This window comes from Dermacentor andersoni, chromosome 3, assembly GCF_023375885.2.
Source record: "Dermacentor andersoni chromosome 3, qqDerAnde1_hic_scaffold, whole genome shotgun sequence".
In the NCBI taxonomy this organism is placed as follows: domain Eukaryota; kingdom Metazoa; phylum Arthropoda; class Arachnida; order Ixodida; family Ixodidae; genus Dermacentor; species Dermacentor andersoni.
In genome coordinates this window covers 72,701,752-72,719,858 of record NC_092816.1, presented here as the reverse complement: position 1 = coordinate 72,719,858, position 18,107 = coordinate 72,701,752, and the positions used below count along the sequence as shown (strand labels likewise).

The window sequence follows — 18,107 nt, the reverse complement described above, 5'->3', positions numbered from 1 at the left end:
CCTTTACAAATAAGACAACCTGCAAGATATCACTAGTGAGTCGATAGGATTCTGTTGAGCGTCTATAGTGAAATCTCGTACCTGGTTCCCGTAGAGGACAGCCGGGATAGTGTTCCCAAAGTCATTGCTCCACAAAAGCGCGGTCGCAGAAACTACGGTTGCTTCGCCAATAGAATGAGTACTTCACCAGACTACGCCTGCGCAACGCATATTTCGGCTGCATAAACTAACCTTTCAAGTCGTCAACGCAGCGGTCGGAGACCAGTCGCGAGCTCGCACCCTTTAGACCATGTCCTCCGCTGCATCCTGGCTGTCATCGCCGCTTGAAATGGCGCATATCGCCACGCGCTCGAGGCTCATCGTTATGCAAAGTGGCTCCCTTTAACGGCTGAACCGTTTGTTAGACCTTGGCAAATGCAGGCAGCGTCGTCCTGAAAGCTCCCGATTCTGTAAATAGCCGGGGGCCTTCGGCGCTGCCATGCGTTTCGATGCGTCCCGGCTAACATTGGAATGCAAGCCTGGCTTCTTTGACTCCCCGAGTCGAAGATTAGTTGCGTCGAGGGTTTGCATGAGAAGCCCTGGCGACTTTTGAAAATACGTCATTAAAGGTTTATCGTCGCGGACTGTCCAATAGAATGAATAAATTTATTATGCTGAAGCCATAAACTTCTCTTTCCTCATCCAAAGAGGGCATTAATGTCCCGAATCCACAACGTTTGTTGGATAGGTGCAGTAAGGTCGTGCCGTGCTCTCTGCGCGTAGTGGGCACGCATAAGTGCATGCGGCCGCGGTCATCGACAAGCGCATGCACATCTATTGCGTTACATCGCAATCACTGCATTTGCGCACCCTCGAATGATGCCTGGATTCTTGTCGCACTAGCGAACGCCTCACGATCGGAGGCCTCAGAGGGCGACCGGCAGGATGAGCGCATCGTATCCAGTGCACCCGACCACAATACATTCACAATTATGCTACTGCACGTTCAGCTCTGGTGCTAAGAAAAAAATTGTGCGTCCTCATGTATGCGTATACCAAGTAGTGTGAGCCCAGCTAGTGAAATCTTACCTTTTCTCTTCCTGGTAGAAATATAATAGCAAAATGTTTTGCTACTTCTATCACTGCTTCTCATCCTGTTCAGAAGTCTAATACGGGAATAGTATTCCAGAGGGGTCTTAAACATCCCAGAGTCATATCTTGCCTACGACGGACGACATAGTTGAAGGTAGTGGGTTAATGTTGGCCACCTTCCTTTCTTCATTGAGTGCATAAATTTTCGTTCCAATTCAAGCCGCGAGCTCCTGTTTAGTGCCAGTACTAATAAGAAATGAACCACGAAGGCCGGTGCATAAATATATCGAGCGCCTAAATATCCAAACCATGAACCCGTACTATAATGCACGTACACATAAGGCTAATTATAAATGCGCTAAGCGTGTAATCATACTTCCCTAGTGGGTGGTCAATATATATATATATATATGTAATGTTTAACAGTCTCGGAAGAGAACAGCAGTTAACGATAGGTAGCGAGGCACTGGAAGTGGTAAGGCAATACATCTACTTAGGGCAGGTAGTGACCACGGATCCGGATCATGAGACTGAAATAATCAGAAGAATAAGAATGGGCTAGGGTGCTTTTGGCAGGAATTCTCAGATCATGAACAGCAGGTTGCCATTATCCCTCAAGAGAAAAGTGTATAACAGTTGTGTCTTACCAGTACTCACGTACGGGGCAGAAACCTGGAGGCTTACGAAAAGGGTTCTACTTAAATTGAGGACGACGCAACGAGCTATGGAAAGAAGAATGATGGGTGTAACGTTAAGGGATAAGAAAAGAGCAGATTGGGTGAGGAAACAAACGCGGGTTAATGACATCTTAGTTTAAACCAAGAAAAAGAAATGGGCATGGGCAGGACATGTAATGAGGAGGGAAGATAACCGATGGTCATTAAGGGTTACGGACTGGATTCCAAGGGAAGGGACGCGTAGCAGGGGGCGGCAGAAAGTTAGGTGGGCGAGTGAGATTAAGGTGTTTGCAGGGACAACATGGCCACAATTAGTACATGACCGGGGTAGTTGGAGAAGTATGGGAGAGGCCTTTGCCCTGCAGTGGGCGTAACCAGGCTGATGGTATATATATATCATACGAACACAAGGACAGATGTGGAACATTCTCTATGCTGTGTGGGTTCATTGACCAGTTGCCTTCACCCATATAGATCACGGGCTCGTGACGCCTGCGGCAGAAAGGATGTTCCACATCCGCCGCCTATAGATCTGAGTGGTGGTGCTGGCTAACACTCCCAAGGTTAGTTCTAGTAGTAAAAAACATAAACACCAAGAAAGTGGGTGGGAAAACGGCGCCGCGATAGCTCAAATGGTAAGAGCATCGCAGGCGTAATGCGAAGACGTAGGTTCGTATCCCATCTGTGGCCAGTTGTTTCTTCATGCACTTTCATTTCCATTAATTTATCATATCTTTAATTTAAAACACACGCGTGCGTGCGTGCGTGCGTGCGTGCGTGCGTGCGTGCGTGCGTGCGTGTGTGTGTTCAGACGAAGCAAGCGTCCATGCAGGCACTCCTATCTTATGGTTGAAGTTGTGAGATCTTTATAAAGTCTCCGCTGGACGGCTTCACAATTCGTTGTTGCACACTGAACCACTCGTGGCGCCTCCTGGCCACCTCTGATTCACTATACAAAATTAGTGCCTTTCAGATAAAGCAACACGTGCCTATCGTTTGTTTTGTTTTTGCAAAAGGAAATACTGTGCGCGGCGATGTTCGTATAAGACAAACCCGCGACGTCAAAGAGTTTTCATAAAGCCTTGGCTGTATATATGTAGCTGTCGCACCGAAACAAGACATCGAGGATTTTCGAGTTATCAAGTAAAGGACGTGAGTTGTGCATGACTTTTTCGAACTGCAGATATGCAAGAAACTGGGCTGGAAACCCCAAGGAGGCCGCTTCGAGGCGTTGCCGCTGGTTCTTTCAGCCAATGGCGAAGACCCGGAGATATTCGAGATTCCCGAGGACCTCATCATGCGAGTCAAGATTACGCACCCACTGTGAGTGCTCCAAAAGCGCCATTAACGCGCCACTCTAGCTTTTTCTTGATGTTCGTATATGTAAAAAACAAAAAAAAAGAAACATTTGTAACTGTGTGTTCCGCTGACGATCATGAAGTAGCCGCCTGCCATCAAACAGCAACAACAGCTCCTCTGCTTATTATTGTTTAAACAACAAAAAAAAAAACTAATTTATATTAGTCTTATACAGCCATGCGTCATTTTATTTGTGTTCTGTAAATAAGGTCACCGTAGACGTTGCTATAGTTTTGTTTTAGGCAGATCACTGTTACATGATTTTCACCAATTATTTTACGCAATACTTGAGTATTCAAAGAAGGGTTTTATTATTATTATTATTATTATTATTATTATTATTATTATTATTATTATTATTATTATTATTATTATTATTATTATTATTATTGATAACGTATATACACATGGCAGGAAAGGGAAAGCGAGTAGTAGGCTGGCAACTGCCACCGGAAGGGGCACAACGCCTACCTACTCTTCAGGAAAAAGTAGACAGAAACGTAGAAACGAACGATAGGAAGAAGGTAAGGAGAGAGGAAAGAAAGATCAAGATGACAAATCTCGGAATTGAAGCAGAGCACACACAGCAGGTCGCACACAGTAGGGTCAGTCACTGCAGGTCACGGTACTAAAGAATGTTAAAATATTGTTACGTAGGAAGACGCAGACGAAAAGCTATGTACAAATATATTTACAAGGAAAATACGCTGCGCTTGGCCAAGAGGCAACAGCCCGCGCTAGCTTCTAATCGTCGTCGTCGTCTTCACACTGCTGGCCTTTCGTGATCGCGCATATTGTGCCGTAGCACTACCCCCGGCTGCAAAAGCGCCGTCCCGGAGCGACTAAAGATCGGACTCGGAAGCAGTGTAGTAGGCCTTGAGCCTACTGACGTGTACGACATCACTAGATGCCACAGGAGAGGACGAGGTTGAGGCCACAGGAGCAATTTCGTAAGTCACAGGCGTCACCTGGCGCAGCACGCGGTAGGGCCCTGTGTATCGCGAAAGGAGCTTCTCTGAAAGTCCGACGTGACGAGAGGGCGACCACAGGAGCACGAGCGCACCAGGTGAAAACTGTACGTCACGATGGCGGGCGTTGTACTGACACTGCTGAGTGGTCTGTGAGGCCGTCAGTCGAGCACGGGCAAGCTCGCGTGCATGGTCAGCGAGGGCGATGGCGTCGCGCGCATACTCGCTTGTTGAGACCGCAGCAGGAGGAAGTGCCGTGTCTAGGGGCAAGGTAGGTTCGCGACCGTACAGTAGATAAAAGGGAGAAAATCCGGCGGTGTCGTGCCGGGAAGAATTGTACGCAAATGTTACGTAAGGAAGGGCAATGTCCCAGTCGTGGTGGTCCTTGGAAACGTACTTGGCCAGCATATCGGTAAGTGTACGGTTTAACCGCTCTGTCAGGCCATTGGTTTGAGGATGGTATGAAGTAGTCAGTTTGTGTTGAATGGAGCAGGAACGCACAATGTCAGCGATAACTTTCGAGAGGAAGTTTCGACCACGGTCAGTAAGCAGCTGTCGCGGGGCGCCATGAAGCAAGATAATGTCACGCAAGAGAAAGTCCGCGACGTCAGTTGCGCAGCTGGTAGGGAGAGCCCGAGTGATAGCGTATCGGGTGGCGTAATCAGTCGCGACGGCTACCCATTTGTTCCCAGAAGATGACGTGGGAAAGGGACCGAGCAGGTCTAATCCAACACGAAAGAACGGTTCCACAGGGACGGTGATCGGCTGGAGATGACCGGCAGGTAGCACCTGAGGTGTCTTCCGACGCTGGCAGGGATCACAGGCAGCAACATAGCGTCGAACGGAGCGAGCGAGACCAGGCCAATAGAAGCGGCGGCGGACGCGGTCGTACGTGCGGGTTACCCCAAGATGTCCTGAAGTGGGTGCGTCATGCATCTCAAAGAGCACAGTCTGTCGTAGCTGTTTTGGCACGACAAGAAGAAGGTCAGAGCCGTCAGGGAGGAAGTTCCTTCGATACAGAATGCCACCCTGGAGGACATATCGGCGAACGGATGCGTCGGTAGGTGTAGAGCGCAGACGCTCGATAAGTGCTCGCAGCGATAGGTCTCGGTACTGCTCATCGGCGATGTTACCGAAGGCAGAGACAGAGAAAATGCCGTTGGGGCTACTACTGTCGGCGTCGTCAGGCTCGTCGACCGGGTAGCGAGACAGGCAGTCAGCGTCCTTGTGTAGTCGGCCAGATTTATAGGTGACAGTATACGAATATTCTTGGAGGCGTAAGGCCCAGCGACCAAGTCTTCCTGTAGGATCTTTCAGTGAGCATAACCAGCAAAGCGCGTGATGGTCTGTGACAACGGAAAAGGATCGGCCATATAAGTATGGGCGGAATTTCGCAACCGCCCAAACTAGGGCCAGACACTCACGCTCAGTGATGGAATAGTTGCGCTCCGCGGGTGAGAGGAGCCTGCTGGCGTAAGCGATAACACGGTCGTGGCCACGCTGGCGTTGTGCCAGTACTGCTCCAATTCCGTGACCGCTGGCATCAGTACGGACTTCGGTAGGCGCAGAAGGATCGAAATGGGCCAAAACGGGAGGCGTTGTGAGAATGTCGATTAGATGAGAGAATGCAGAGGCCTCGTTATCGCCCCACTGGAAAGGAGCGTCTTTTTTCAAAAGGTCGGTTAGTGGTCGTGCTATGGCGGCGAAATTTCTCACGAAACGGCGGAAGTACGAACAAAGGCCGATGAAGCTGCGCACATCCTTGACACACTTCGGAACAGGGAAGTGCGTAACAGCATGGATCTTGCCTGGGTCCGGTTGCACTCCGTTCGCGTCAACGAGATGTCCAAGGACGGTAATCTGGCGACGGCCGAATTGGCACTTCGATGCGTTGAGTTGCAGACCGGCTCGCCGAAAAACGTCCAGGACTGCTGAGAGGCGCTCGAGGTGCGTAGCGAACGTTGGGGAGAATACGATAACGTCGTCCAAGTAGCACAGGCACGTGGACCACTTGAAACCGTGAAGAAGGGAGTCCATCATGCGTTCAAAAGTCCATCATGCGTTCAATAGTTTCTGAGGTATTGTCATTTCAAAAATAGAAACAGGCTACAAACGTGAGGCTAAGTTAGTTCCTTCTAGAAAAATAAGGAGAGCCCGATTAGCATGATCACGTCGACACCTTCAACCACTCGGGTACAAACATTCGTCGAGTGCCGTATACACCGCTGGCCAAGCAGACGATAGTCCCCCACTAGCGACGTGCGCTGCGCACTGAAAGCGGGGCACTCCAATATCAGGTGTTGAAGTGCCTCGCAGCAACCGTAAGACGTACACGATGGACTGGCCACTTGTCCTTGTCGGTATAAACGTTCGCACTAGTTCGCACAACCAGACCTTAGCTTGAGTAGTATAGCGCTCTAGCGCGACGAGGCAGGCCTCGACTGCGAACACGGGGCGGGAACGTATTGCAAGAAGTAGAATACAATACTTGATGAGAAATATTCGAAAACGTCGCGGAGTTGCCTTTTACAACGGCAGTATTATTTCGAGTGCGCCACTCCTCGTCAGCTGTTTTATTTTTCAATACTTCTTCGGATTGCGATGGTGCATTTTGGTACATTTACAGGGCTGCACGTCTCCCAACATCTCGGAATGCTAATGCGATAGCTTCCCACTATACGGCGTTACTGCCAGCGCTGACGAAACAATATAATCAGGCGGGCGCTTCAGGCATGTCGCCGGCTTGAGAAGCAGTCGCGTACAACGACGCTAGAACATTCGCATCAGCCGTTAAGCGTTTTGGTAACGGCTGAGAACGGTATATACCATTGCAAATGGGTAATATCGACAAAATATCGCATTACTCAATGCAACGATAGATGGTGTCCAACATGGCTTCGATGACGCACTTTCGGCTCTGCAGTCACTTCCGGTGCGCGCAGTTAGCAAAAGTATGGTCTTCGAGATCATCAGCTTCTGCTATCCAGAGAGATAGCCGTCACTGGGGGCGTAGATTTTCGCGCCACCTATTCGCAATAGTTATGCATTTTCACAGAAATGTATGGCCGTCAGGCCTTCAGCAAAAAAAAAAAAAGGAAAAGAAAAAGAAAAGAACTGATCTCCTTTAAATTTGGAAAACTCAATAGTAGTGAATTATGTACGAGAACGTGCAAGCACAAAAAATGTTAAAATAAAACAATTAGACAAATCCATGCAATACCCGTCATTCTCACGTATAGTTGAGCCATCACAGCGCCAGAGTTCCCTCTAATAAGTTTTGTAAGAAACACTGTGGTGTATTAGCCATACATGTAACTATGTCTAAATAATATAGCTCTATGTTGTTTACGCGCAATTTTCACAGAAATGACAGCTGCCACGTTTTTGCATACTATGGTATAGCGGTTGCTCCGATATCTTTTTTTTTTGTGTGTGTGTGTGTGTGTGTTATATTGTTTCTCTCTCCCTCTCTCTCTCTCTCTTGTTGTCATCGACCTTAAAATAAAAAAGGTAACCCGGATAGCTTGCTAACACATTTAACGTAAGAAAATAAATGTGTTGGAGCATACCGTGAGTAGGAAATAATCTGTAAGAAATTGTGGAGAGGATGATTGGAGGGAGGAAATGCACGACAGCCACGCCAAACTACTTTGGCTAAACGCCGTTTCATGCTGAGCGTGCAACGCTGAAGACCCAACGCAAGCTGCGCTGCCATACATATGTATCAATCCGCCTGTTCTCTGATGTAGCTTCGATCTCCAACTCAGTTGCAACGCGTCAAAGTTTGATCCGATACCTCGGGCAGGCGAACGTTGCTACCGTTCCGAACTTCTCTACTATTATCTTTCTTTTTTCCTTAAAGGTCATCGCACGAGGAATATATATATTTTTTTTTCTTTGCGTCAACTGTCGTCGGTCGTCTTGTAAGCAAAGTGATAAAAAATAATAAATAGATGAAACTACGCGAAGCAGCAGGCGGCAGCTTAACATAGGCTCAAAGCGTTACGCCTGACCTCCATGCAGCATTTCTCGTTACGCGAAATCGCAGCACACGCGCCGTAGCCTTCGGGGCCTTCGAGCCACCGCTGCGTTCGACACCCGCTTGCAAAGAGCGTCGGCGCGGTGCGATACGATGGGAAAAGCCGCGTGTGGTTCCGCATTGGCTGCCGCTCCCGACGAAAAAGTATATAACCTTGGCGAAAACAAAGAGCTGTATTGACGATGGAAGAAACAAACAAAAAAAAATATTGGAAGAGAGCGTCAGGTGATCGGCAAGCCAACCTCCTCTGACGCCGCCCCTCCCGCCCTTCGGGGCCTTGTGAGCGGTGCTTTTTTTTTTTTTTTGGGAGGGGGGGTATGAATAGGCCTACGCGGTTGCCGAAGCATTCGAGATTGTTTGGTACGTGGTAACTTTTAGCGACGCCTGCGGTCACAGGCGTGGAGGCACGTAGGAAGTGGTGGTTTTCTGCTACAGCGCACGCTGTTGTTTGCTTGAAATGCTTTGCCTGGAAACGCGGACAAAGGACTGGGGTGCCCGACCCAGGATGGCAGAATTTTCAGAGCGCCACTTGCGCTTGCCAGCGCGGTTCGTGGAGTTGCCATGGCGCTCTCAATCGCCTCGAAACCCGTCCAGAATTCCCGAGCGCGGTTTATTCTTTCCGTCAAATCAGCTGTTGTGCACCTTGAACCGCGGTGCGTATTTTCTTGCTAATTTTGGTCGCGGTGTCTGGCACCCAGGAAGAGACGAGATTTTCGCGAGATAGTTATTTGTCGCATTTTCGCTAAGTAAAAGGTTCTGCTGTGCGTCTTTCGTTATGATAGAGATAGCATTACAGGCCTGCACGCTGAACGCCGAAGGCGTCGCCTTTCCTTCCGATCTACGTGCACAATTTTTTTAAGATTGTGTGGTTGCGCTATTGAGACGCGCCAGTTGAGTTCTCGCCGTTCTGTTGAGGTACCGGCTACTTTGAGCAGAACGACAGCGTCGTCTGGGACCGTCTGCCTTAAGAATGGACCGGCACGACCTTATTTATGCTAGGGGCCCCTAGCGCGCCAGTCCATCCTTGGGCACAAAAAAGGACGAATTTTTTCCTTCTCACGGGAAAGCAGTCAGTGCGGACCCTGGACTCTCGCCTGATTGGCTGCACATGTTTGCGGGGGCGAAATGCGTCATTGTTTCCCAGAAGACGACCCGAAACGCGACGAATCACCGTAGCAAGGGTGACTCAGTTGGTTGCCTGCACACGTTTGCAAGGCGAAAGGTTTCGTCGTTTCCCTGAAATTGCCCCGAAGTGCGACCAGTCGACCTTGAGGTGGTCCTGCCGGGTTGTTGGGCACAATGCCGGTTACCCGACGCCTTCGGTCGCTACAGCCTTGGCGCTGTTGTGCCCGTACATCCAGCCCGGATTCCGAATCTACAAGAGGCAGAATTTATCCTGCGAACGCCCTTTGGACAAATCCGGGGCCGCGCCGAAAGGCGCAGCGCCCTAACTCTCCCTTGACAAGTCAAGATGCTGAGCCGCCAGGCAGCGGTGTCCTGAGGAGAAGCATCGGCAAGCGACATGTTCAAACGTGCAACAAAGTGCTAGACAGCCCGGCGCCGTATTTCCTTTTCCCTGGAGGTCACCGCGCGCGGCAACTTTGAAGCGGGTGGCCAGCGCGGTCGCTGGTTGGACCTCTCGGACGACCGTCGAGTGCTGGCTTTGTATTGGGCCGTTTGAGTGACAATCGTTTCTCGGGGCTTTATAAGCCCCGACGCCGCTGCCGGGAGAACCGGATCCACCGACCCACCGGGAGCCGAGTGCCGCTCTCGAGTGGAGTGAGATGTGTCACGCGTTGGAGTCTCACCGGACGCCGCCGAGCGGGAACAGTCGCGTTTGCTGTTAGCTCTCGGTCCCAGTGCCGATCCGATCTTGTCCTGTATAATGACCTGTATATAGTGCATAAACTCCCTTTGGTTATTCTCACCGACGCCTGACTCGGAGTCTTCGCTACCAACGCTCTGTCACGAAACGGGTGACGAGCGCTACGGGATCAACCTCAAAGTCGTAATAACGCCTGTCGGCGGCGAGCCGCGTCAACGTAATGTGGGGTGGTTCGGTGCCTTACTTGACTGACACAACACAGACTGGACTGTTCCACACGCTTGAATTCCTTCGCTAACCTCGGCGTGCGTTCGCCACGCCTACTATGTGCGCCTATTCCGACATCCCCGCAGCAGACGAAACAAAAGCGAGCCAACTAAATCTACCGCTTGCCTATCACATCAGGGCCTATTTCCCATCACCCGACTCTTCTAAATTGTTTCATGACCAGGCTTCAAGATTATCACGTGACGCTCCGTCCTAGTCTTTCCCGTCCTCCATAGTATTGACCCTTTTCGCGAAGCAGTTTGCTCTGTAGAGAAATGGCAATGGCGCTTGCGGCTGCGCGCTGCACGCCGCGTCAGCGAAAGGGTGCGAATACGAAACGATTTGCCCTGCTTCTGTGCGATCAGCTGTCGGAAATGCTACTCGGTTTTCGCTAACGCATTGTGCTCCATTCATGCTGCAAAATGTGGAACGGTGGAGGGAAAGCGTGTGCATATAGTTGACTGCAAAAACTATGAATGGCATATTAAGGAATGGGATGAATTTGAACAAGTTCACGGACCGCTTCTACATAAGTACTTCCTGTGTTGCCGGCTTGGTAGCGCTAACCTCCAAGGAAAGGACTTGAACCTCCGAATGTCTGCACGAGTGATTACCACTCGTTATACAGTGACAAAGGGAGCAGCGCCGCTTCTTGGCATATAGCAAGTTTCTCTGACACTATTTACTCACATCCACTCCACTCCGCACACAAACTTACGCTCACTCTATCGCCAACGTATCAAGAATAAGTGAACGGGCGAAGCACGTGCGAATCAATGCGCCGAAGCATGCGTGACGGTGGCTACACCGACAGCCCACTAATGTTCGAAGCTGAACGTCTCGTAACGGTCTACAGAGTAAGCGAGTGACTAGCGATAATACGTGTTTGCTACAAGCTATTACAAAGTACAGACCGTCTACGTTACAAGTCTTGTGCCCAGTAAGAACAAATCTATCGCAACTGAGCACACCTGCGAGCGATCAGGCAGAGATTAAACAATCAGATAGTGATCGCCAGGAAAACTTTACTGAATCAGAGACGTGACAAGCCACTGCTTAAACGTATTTACCAAATAAAGAACGAATAACTAAACATACTGTTCTGATTCAACTCGTAAGCGCAAAGACAGGATAGCTTGGAATACATTTTTAGCCCCGCTTTTAGTATACAAGCACCGTATACGCTGCTATATATATATATATATATATATATATATATATATATATATCGTCACCTGACCTCCTAACTCATCGTAACCTGACCGTACCGTGCAGCGCTTAGCATCTGATCGGTGTATTCAAATGAACCGCCGCGCGGAGGGGGAAGCTGATTGGTGGGTGAGCTTCGGGCACGCGCTTCGTACGATGTTGTCCGTGTCCTCAGCTAGAAGTTGATGCCGAGTTGAAAACATGCTAGCCGGCGCGAAAGGCGACGCCACAGATACGTCGACGCACTCAAAACGCGCGTCACGTTGATCAGCCTTTAGCCATACCTTCGCATGGCTTTAATCGGTCAGGTAACTGCTCAATAAAATTATTGCGGGGCTAGTTGGTTATTTATAGTTAGGAAAGGATAGCGCGCAAGAAAGAAAGCCTTATCCGTGTCTCTATTCTCTCGTGCTTGTCTGTTTTTTGTGCGATATCGTTTACCTAAGTTAGCTGCTTGCCGAGAATGTCGGGGTCAGCGATCGGCAGTGGGCAAGGACGTCCCAGCGCTCCAATTACCTGTGCGCTCATGAGCGTTGCAATGTTAAGAGTGCAATATAGAAAGTTCACTGTAAGCAAGCTGACGAGCGTGACGTCATGATTATATGACGGCGCCCCCGTCAAACTTAGTTGACGAAAACGCAAGAGAGAAGAGGTTTGCGAAGTGTGAGGGACGTCCGCTCAGTGTTGATGTTACGGATGTTAGTCAATCGATGGTGTTTGTCCTGCTTTCGCGGTGTTACCAGCTGAATGTGAAGCTGAAAACTCAATCGCAGAGTCTACACAGATGCCCTGACAACCTCAGTGCATTATGAGACATGTACGCTGCTATACAGCATCTTCACAGTGGCCTACACGTATCCCGTTCAAGTTGATGTAGTTTTTTTCTCGCTCCTCAAGGTTCTGTTCACTGTAAAAAAGATTACGCTTTTCACATCATTAGTGGGCTAGCTTTAGCTCTGCTTGCTTTCCGTCTTTATTGTCCCTTTAACGCGAGCCGCTTCCTGCCTGTGCAGCTACAAGGCAATTGACGAGATGCAGCTCGAGTGGTACGCCGTGCCCGCCGTCGCTAGCATGATGCTCGACGTGGGCGGCGTAGAGTTCACCGCCTGCCCCTTCAACGGCTGGTACATGGTCACCGAGATAGCCGTCAGGGACTTCTGCGATGCTCATCGCTACAACCTGGCCGAGGTAAGTGCTCTCCGCTTTACTCCGCTACAGCCTCAAATGCGTGTTCGACACAATCTCGTTCAGAGGTCAGCAAAGACTGTTAACTCGATGTGATCAACTGCGGATGAACAAAGGAAGCTTCAGCATGGAGCCGATGCTTAGGCAAATGGACATGTCTGTGTCAGGGCAGCCACCCTACGCTTGTGAGTTGTCGCATTTACGAAGATAAGGCGACAACTGACAAGACGCAGGCCTTACAGGCTTCCCGAGAAGCTTTCTTCAAAGCCGTAGCCGTTGTGTGCTGCATTCCCCTAGTCGTTTTAGCGACCGCCGGTGCTCGCCGCAGAAATCCCAAAGTCCTTTACGGCATGTTTATGTAGGAATCTATATTAAAGAAAACGCAGTACCCTGCGTGAATTAGAACTGTCTACCCACAGACTGACAGTGAAAAATTGCCAGCCAAAAGATCACCTCCCAAGCACTCCGTACAGATGGTTAACCAGCGAAGCTGAAAAGTGCGGCCCCGGTGTTTATCACTGTATGAATCCCCACGGCTCATTAAACGACGGCTTGGTAGGCTGTCGGATCCCCGGTATGAAGTTTCTGCTTGCGCTCGACTGCACGAGCCTATTCTTGTGCCCAGGCTGCACCATCAGCCCGTTGTAGACGAGCTCGTTCGAGGTTCTTCTCGCGGCATTGATGATCGAAAGCTGCCTGCTCCTCAGGAGTACGTATGACGTGTGGCCTACCCGTTTTGGAGCCGGAGAGAAACTGCTAGGCGCGCGCGCTCGGCTACGACGGAGAGCAACGGCAGCACTGGCGCAGTTAATCCAGCACAACCTAGATAGCAAAAGGCCTTTTCACTCCGATCCATGACGTCATGTTACCTGGCCCGACTTCCATAAAATCTAATGGGGATGCTCCCGAGTAGGCAACAGTGATTCTGACGTCACCACTTTCAGCACGCCAGCCTCGCCAATGGAAATTTCGGGCCAGGTAGCGGGACGTCATGAATCGGAGTAAACAGGCCTTGCGCTATCTGGATCGCGTTGGCTAATCGTGCGCCTCTCTTTCTATATATTTTTTTCGCGCATGCGCATGAGGTTGCGCCGGAGGAGTTTTCGACGTACATGCGAACGTCAAGACGGACGGACGGATGAGACTTCCGGGGGAGTGCGTTCCGAGACATATCTGTGTTTTGCTCAGAGGCTCTGTGGTCTCCGGTGAAAGCGATCACAGGCGATCACAGCTGTTGAGTAACTGGCAAGACGAAAAAAAATTGCGATGTTCCTTCAATGTTACGGCGCATGTTCGGATGCAAATTGTCTACAGAATCAAGCGTTGTCGGTAGATGGAGCCAGTGCAGCTCAAAGCATGGTGATCGAGTGCTCCAGACAAGTGTGCTGACGGGTGTATGGGAGGCAACGGTACTACCCTCGCCTGTGATCATAATTACAGGATATGCTCGTGACGCCCTTGCCCGAGTCTATCAGACTTGTCTGCTCCTTTACGCAAGGTTGTCCACATCATAAGATCCCGCAGTCAGTCAACTTTTGACGCCGACTGTACTGGCAGGAAATTACCGAAAGGCAACTCGCGGGCCCGTGGCGAATAGCCGCGTTCTTAATACCAATGGCGACGTGTTGTGCTAAAAATTTAGAACCCGGGAAATTATTATTATTATTATTATTATTATTATTATTATTATTATTATTATTATTATTATTATTATTATTATTATTATTATTATAGAAAAGGAGGTTTTCGTTTAAGATAGGGACGTTGCCAGCATACGCAACAACTGCATCGCCTCTCTTCCTCTGCTTTCAAATTCAGCCACGGCGCGTCCTTATTGGCAGTGTACAAGGCTCGCGCTCGCACTGTGCCTTTCATAAAACTCACTATAGTAACTTGCAGGCAGATTGTTCCAACGTCGACAGTAATGTGGCGTAAGCATCTGGCCGGATGCCGAGAGCGCTGTAATGGGCGCGCGTCTAATACGGGCCTTGGTCTTGTACTTCAGCGCTACGTATTTCCTTATCTTTAATTACGCGATCCAGTCATTCTTCAGCTTGATTCCGTAGGCACAAACTGTGCTGCTGCAGCCTCTTGACGATCGTTAAATAGTTTTCATATCACTTCGCCGGGAACGTACCTGGCGCAGTCAATGTTTATTCCAAAATATTATTCGCTGGAAACGAGGCTATTACGCCGCTAGCCGGAAACAAGGGAGGACAAGCATTCGTCGGGACCAGGTGCACCGAGAACGGGGGCAATTATGAGCGAGAGAAAGCTCGCTGTCTCGAAATTTTCCGAGGCAAACTGGAAACTAGGGAAACATCTGTCACAAGAATGCTTGATCCCTAAATTTCGCTATACACTGCCTCTCGCACGCAGCGTGCTTTGACTTACTTCGCTTTTCGAGCCTCCTCGCCAGAAGCATTCCGCTTGCTTGCTTTTGGGAAGGCTTAACTTTTCCCTCGAATCAGAGCGATTCAAGTACCTCTCCTCCTGAAAACTTCATTAGAGTACAAGACAGCGCTTCAGAGCCCCTTAGACTTAAGTGCACAAATTTGTAGACGAAGACCGATGCGAGCAATTGTGCGGGGATGTTGTTCGCCTGGAAAATAACCCAGTTCGCGAACTTCGTATAAACCTGTACTGCTTTGTTTCGAAACCATCTGAAGGCTGTCAAAAATAATGGTGAACGCTCAAGCTTCTTTTTCCCCTCGTAATGTACACGGCGTCTCCCGTTGCATTGCCGCACGTAATCACCTCGCTTCTCAACGACGACAGCTCAGGGCACGAAAACAAAAACAAAGAACCACCTTGAATTCGCAAACGTCGATGTTCTTTCGTTCACTCTTTGCTTCTTTTTTTCATCCCTCCCCCCTCCCTCTCACCCTGCCCAGGAAGTCGCGACTCGAATAGGCATCGACACCAAAAGCAATTCGAGCCTCTGGCGGGACCGGGCTGCCGTCGAGCTCAGCCTGGCTGTCATGCACAGCTACCAGGCAAGTGGCACCTCTGCAACGGCAACACGGCTACGAAGCTTATTTCTATGCAAGACTGCCTGCCCCTCTCTCTCTCTCTCTCTCTCTCTCTTCCATCCCCACAAACGTCTACCCACGCACAACCTGGGGCAAACTCTGCTTCGTAGATATACATATAGGGCCCAAACTTCGCTACAGCATTGTAGGCTCCACTTTTTCTTTTTTTGGTTCTACCCCCCCCCCCTCCCCCCACTGTTGTGCCCATTTCCATTTCTCCCCCCTTCTCTCCCCCCGTGATTCATTGTTGATGTTGCCATTGTCGTTGACGTTGCCGTCGACGCTACTGTATTGCTTCTGATGCTGCTTGCGCGAAAGTTTTCGCCCATAAATGGTCGTCACGAATGGGAGTGACATTTCCTGCAAACCATGCCTCGCATATGCTTCCCATCAAGCAGGGTCCCGTGATGTTGTGAAAAAAAAAAGGCATTTTGCACCTTGGGCACGCGGAAATGCCGAGACAGAAAACAACAACAAAACAAATCAAACCAGGTCGACGTAAGCGAAGGAAACCCGTGAACGCATTATTATGCAAAATCTAGAGAGCGTGGAAAGATTTGGAAACAAACTTCAGCAGCACGTTTTCGCGTGTAGGAGGGAGTCATGAGAACTGCGACAACGGCAACGTCATTTCAAGACTCGATCCCAGCGTCTCCTCTTCCGCGCTATCTAATTATCAACTTCCATACTCTACTCGCCATCCGGCAAAAAAAAAAAAAAAAGTCTGACGTCAGTTGCGCAGAAGGTCGAGTGCAGAGCACGCAGGTGCTGGTTTCCAGAGGAACTGTTGCAGACATAATCAGCCACTATCAAGCCGGCGAAAGCTTTGCTGGCAAACTGAACATGAACTTGGGGTCAGAGCTGTCTCCAAAAGGGGCGATCTCCGAGCGCACTGCTCAACGAGTCGGCGCTGAACAAAGTTAGTCGACAGTATACGACAAGCAACAGAAGGCTCACACGCGCGCTATCTCTCGCCAGACGGTGCCCCGTCCCTTGGGTAACAAGGTTTTGTTAATGGTGAGACGAGGGGAGCAATATGTTAGCATACGGTGCCTTCCAGCTCTTTGGAGAAACTATCACATCATCAGTTTTGTCACATTATGCATGCAGTTCCTTATAAACAGGGTTCAGTATTACAGGACACGCAGATTGTTTCGCGAGATTAACTGCTTCCATGCCGGGAGTTAGAAACATAGTTTACTAACCGTGCACGAACGTGCCCTTGGCGTAGAGGTTACACCATTCAGCGCTTACCAAAACTGTTGCAATCACGTGGCTGCGTGGAAGCAGCAGTTATCGTTAGTATGGGAGGCACAGCTACCGGATACCGGAGCGAAGATTTGTTGATAGATACTGCTCGGTCGCATTCTATTTTGTTTTTGTTTTTTTCGTCCCGCTTTCTCGCGAATCGACCAGCATCCCCACACTGTCTTTTTCGTAACGTTATACTTATTGTTGGTAAAGTCATTACACTCATTTGAATTCAACGCGGTACTGTCGATCGACGTACGAGGTGACTGTGTTACGGTTGAAGTAACCCTTGCGCAAGCTGACCCAGCCGCTAAAATCCTTTGGAGTTCAAGTGCAGGGGTAGCTATGCATGCAACAAACGGCGTGCAGGTGGGGTTATTTTCTGTGAACAAAAATTGAATTATTGGTTGGCACCTACGTGTGCTATGGAAATGAGGCAGCGCAAAACACCTTCAGAATTAACTGCAGAAGCGAACGCATACGAAAAATTTGCGCTATTTCTGCGAAAGCTTTAGTTTGTGGGAAGGTTAACAAGGACTTCTCGTACGACTGTCAGAAGTCATGCCAGGACGTAGACCAGCTTGGGACTGAACCTTGTTTCTTACCTTCAAGATATAAACTTCCACAACTCGTCTGAATAGCATGCTGGCAGCAATAAATGGTGACTGCCACTCAACTTTACGGGGTCTTCGATTACAGACTGCTATAGTGTCACTCGGTTATAAAACCGCCCATCCGTCGGTATTAGACAGCATACCGCACTGCTAGGTGCGCTATCCAGTGCTCTGACCTCGTTCCGGTTCCCGCAAACCGAGTGTGTAGGTACATAATCAAACCGCAAATTCATTTGATTTGCTGTATCAGTCGATACAAAGCTAGTGCTACGGTAATGCGGGACTATAAGTACGTATTGTCCCGTTCCAGTATACTGTGCCGGCATCTCCAAAATCGCCTTTCTCACGCGTCAAGGCTTCAACGCAGTGGCGCCGGTAATGTTCAGGTCATCCGCATAGTGTCCAGTCAGAGCCAAGCGAAATGATGAGTCGTCGTGAGAACTGCGCTCATGTCACGACTCTCTCTCCCGACGCGTCGCCTTGCTCTCGACAGTACTTCTGTGGAAATCGTGGCTTAACCTTTACCCTTCTATCGCCAAAGGCACGCTGAAACGGCGGCGCGTGCGCGCGTGCAGAAGGCGAACGTGACCATCGTGGACCACCACACGGC

At 49.6% G+C, this 18,107-nt stretch overlaps 1 protein-coding gene across 1 annotated transcript in view; it reads left to right on the top strand.

Annotated features, from left to right (window-relative positions):
* The window catches only part of Nos (Nitric oxide synthase), a 452,800-nt gene that overhangs the window by 362,336 nt on the left and 72,357 nt on the right, over positions 1 to 18,107 (top strand). The window contains exons 7-10 of the mRNA XM_072287201.1: positions 2,932 to 3,071; positions 12,429 to 12,603; positions 15,495 to 15,596; positions 18,073 to 18,107. The exon at positions 18,073 to 18,107 is cut by the window's right edge and continues 160 nt beyond it. Of these exons, the coding sequence (XP_072143302.1) occupies positions 2,932 to 3,071; positions 12,429 to 12,603; positions 15,495 to 15,596; positions 18,073 to 18,107 (452 nt within the window). The remainder of the gene's footprint in view (positions 1 to 2,931; positions 3,072 to 12,428; positions 12,604 to 15,494; positions 15,597 to 18,072) is intronic.